The sequence below is a fragment of the Amphimedon queenslandica genome, unplaced genomic scaffold, assembly GCF_000090795.2.
Source record: "Amphimedon queenslandica unplaced genomic scaffold, v1.1 AMPQUscaffold_13349, whole genome shotgun sequence".
NCBI classification, from domain to species: Eukaryota; Metazoa; Porifera; class Demospongiae; order Haplosclerida; family Niphatidae; genus Amphimedon; species Amphimedon queenslandica.
Genome location: NW_003546415.1, coordinates 71,591 through 75,311, shown reverse-complemented (window position 1 = coordinate 75,311; position 3,721 = coordinate 71,591). Strand labels below are relative to the sequence as shown.

General features: G+C 35.3%; 1 protein-coding gene across 1 annotated transcript; it reads right to left on the bottom strand.

Annotated features, from left to right (window-relative positions):
* Window positions 1–59: 59 nt before the first annotated feature.
* Window positions 60–896, bottom strand: LOC109582854 (uncharacterized). The gene is made up of 2 exons (XM_019997866.1): window positions 545–896; window positions 60–407 (listed from the first exon to the last, which is right to left on the bottom strand). The coding sequence occupies exons 1-2, from the start codon at window positions 837–839 to the stop codon at window positions 67–69; spliced, it is 636 nt and encodes a 211-aa protein (XP_019853425.1). The 5' UTR covers window positions 840–896; the 3' UTR covers window positions 60–66.
* Between the last annotated feature and the right edge of the window lie 2,825 nt (window positions 897–3,721).

Here is a 3,721-nt window from a genome sequence, read left to right as displayed (position 1 = left end):
TACTAAAAATACTAAAACTATACTAAAAATATGCGACTAGAAGCTGCATGCAGTCAAATAGTTCGTTTACAAGAATCCTCCTTCAAACTTAAACTGGCGGCCACGTCCTACTTCAGTGAGCGTAACTTTCAACCCATCAGGATAGTCGCTCAAATCAAATTCAGTCAAAGAACTTGTAATTTCCATAGCACTGAAGACATCACCCTCAACCATGTTAGAGACAACTGCAAAGTAAAGCTTAGGCTTGAGCATGATGACAGCTTGACTACCAACGTGGACATCTTTTTCAACAACTAGAAGACCACCATCCTTGTAAACACCAACATCAAACATGCGTCCACTCCATGTACAAGGTGGAAGATTCTTGACAACAATAGATCCATTTGGATTGGCTTGAGTATTGGCAACTAAATAAAGAGAAACAGAGAAAAAAGGGAAAATGACTCATGTCAGTACCAGAGTGGGGGCATTAAGTGATTATCAGAAACTACATGTACTTGTCAGGCAGTCAGATCAATATCTTTGACCAAAGGAAAAAATGTACCTTTGTTTAAGCTTGGTGTGGAAGTAATGGTATCATGAGAGAGCTCCCAAGTTGATCCTAATTCTGCAGGAAACGGTCCAGCCTTATGCAATCCTGTTCTAGTAGTGTATATAACACCAACACCTAAGGAAACAGGATAGACAAAGTCGACTTGGCTCTGTGCCCTAAGGATTTTCCAGGCAGAATAGTACACCTTTGGAGTGCTGACATTGAAGTTCTTTGTGAACACAACAACTGCAAAATCGGTGTTACCAGTGGCATTAACGTAAGAAACTTTTATATTTGAAGTAGCCATGGCTGCTTACTAGCTCCAACTTCTTTTCTTTCTTATAGCGAAAAAAGAAAATAATGCTTGTAATAATGTGGAGAAGAGGTAAAGCCCTTTTTATACCCTGCAAATCAGACAACATTGACCATGAGTGCATGACTTCACTTCTACATGTACCGTAATTTTCCTTTTTTCGTTGTGGAAATATTTTCGTATGGTATAATGACGAATTATTTTAGAAACCAAAATTTGGGATCCAATTCATCAACGAAAGAGGTATCATCTTGCAGCTCTAACCGTCCTTGCTCTATCCATTGGTGTTTGCCGTACTTCAATCTGTCATTTCATTACTGAGTTATAAAATAAAAGGTCCACCATGTGTACTTCAGAGCTATAGATAGTGCTGAGGGCCTGGGTAGAATACCGTAATAGTTTGAAAAGAGAATAGTGGGTGGACTTTAAGAATAATGGGAGTGGTTTGCGGGATTCTCTAGCTCTAGCTAGTGATAATAGCTAACTAACTAGTAATGATAGTTAATTGAGTAATAATAATAGTTAATTAATTATTAATAACTTGTAATTAGTGAACTAACAAAATTTTTGGGTTACTTTTAAATGTGGGTACTATTAATTGCGAATTTTGCGTTTGGGTTAAAAATCGCAATTATTAATACTCGCAATTATTAATAATGACATCATGATGCCATATAACTATTAGTAATAATTACTTAATCGCAATTTTTAATACCAGCAAAATCTACCTTGTGTTAAAATCGCAAAATTTAGTACCCGCAATTAAAAGTCACTCTAAGGTAAATGGAATTTAAGGTGGGAATAATATGTAATTTTTTGAGAATAATGAACATTGTTTACAAGAATAACAGAATAGAATAATGACTGATTTTTGAGAATAATAGCCTCAGCCCTAGCTATAGATCTGGAAGTTACATCTGCACATGCGCATTAAAGTTATAAATTAAAATTAGGTTTATTAATAATTCATTATATTAAGTTCAAGTTAAAACAAGACACAAACAGAAAAAAAGAAGACAATTTTATTTTATATTATAACAATCACAACAAGACCAATGTTTGGCTTTTGGAGGATATTTTAAACTTAAGCATTTAAAATGAAACCAGTTCAAACAGCAAACACACACAACTGATGACTGATTGTCACCATCAATCATACATGTACATCTTTCACAATAGTACACAGCGTTCCTCCGAATTGTGTCTGCAACATTCTCAATTGCCATCCATGCATCTTTAGTACAATATTTTCTACAGCTCTCTAAACACACATTTTCATCTTATGCTGCGTTTACACTACAGAAGTGGGCCAAACTGTGCTGAACCAGACTGAGCTGGCCCTGCTGTACTAACCATGCTGGCCTGGTTTGGCCCAGCTCACTTCAGCTCAGTTTGGTTACTGTTTACACTATCAAATGAAACTGTGCTGGCCCACTTTAAACAGGGCTGGCTCAATAAAAAGAAGCTAGTGTAAACACAGTATAAGCAAGAAGCTGCCACTTTTTCAGGCCTAATTTCAAGCTCCTCTTCCTGTACTATTCTGTCACCATTTACAGCTTCATTGGCTACAACAGCATCAACAAACCATGTATGAAAAAGAAAAAAATTATTTGTATATCTGGCAATTAATTGAAAAAACTACACTGAATGAACCGTTAATGATGGGCATACTATACTTTGGTGATGTGTAATAGCCCCACCCTTTAGCCCATATGCACATACACCTCAATTATAGACAAAACCATAGAACTCAGAGTCAATGATAGCCCAGTCATGTATAATTGTTAATGTTCTTGCCTCTTAGTTTGTTTCTAATTTCTTTCCACTATTAATTGATGTAGTCTCCATATTGTTATACTAACAAGAGGCAGTTTCGATGCTATTGTCATCTTTACACATTTTTCAAAGGACTCCATTACTATACACAATATTGAGAGTGTAAAATACAATCAATAATAATTATACCTTGGGGAGGTCTGGGTAATTACGTTTACTTCAAATTGTCTTGGAAACTTTCAAAACATGTCCTAGAGTATTTGTATCAATAGCAGCTGTAAAATGATTAAAAAAAAACAATTAAACGAGGCACCTATGGTGCGTGGCCTTGCTGCAATATCTGTTTGATTATCAACATTAAAAGAACTTTGACACATGAAGAGAGTCTTTTACATCATCAACTAACTGCAATTATGGCAGCAAATAGGTCATGTGAGAAAGAAGCTTAACTTTTTCCCTCAACTACTTCTTGCTTCTTTTTCCCTCAACTACTTCTTGCCCATGCTAATCACTGGTGAGGCCAATGGCATTACAACCTCATCTAAACTAATGATGTTGAAAAACTAATAACTACAATAACTACAGAAACAATTGCAAAGCCTGGCATTACAATAACTAGTTTTGTTTTAGATAACTATAACTAAAACCAAGACGAGGTGAAGAGTTCATTCAGTTTGTATTATACTATAGTATAATGAGAATAATGTGTCTTTGGTATGAATGAATGGTTGAAAAGTATTATATAATACAATATGAAACACATAGATAGACTAATAGCACTATAAAGCTTTAGGTTCAGCATTAAATATGAATGTTTGTGTCAGTTTCTCTTGAGTAAGAGTCACTTTGACACCATCTGGAAACTGATTAAGGTCAACTTCTTGTAACTCAGTTATTTGTGCTGTTGCTCCAGTATGTTTTGTATTTTCAATTAGTTCAGAAAATAAAGTGGGATATATTATATTTCCAGGTGGACTTTCATGGACTACAACCGCAAAATACAGCTTGTTAGGAAGACACATTTCAGCATAAGTACCAACACCCACTGATGGCTCTATTATAAAGGAGATGACCATCTTTATACAAGCCAATATCAGCTA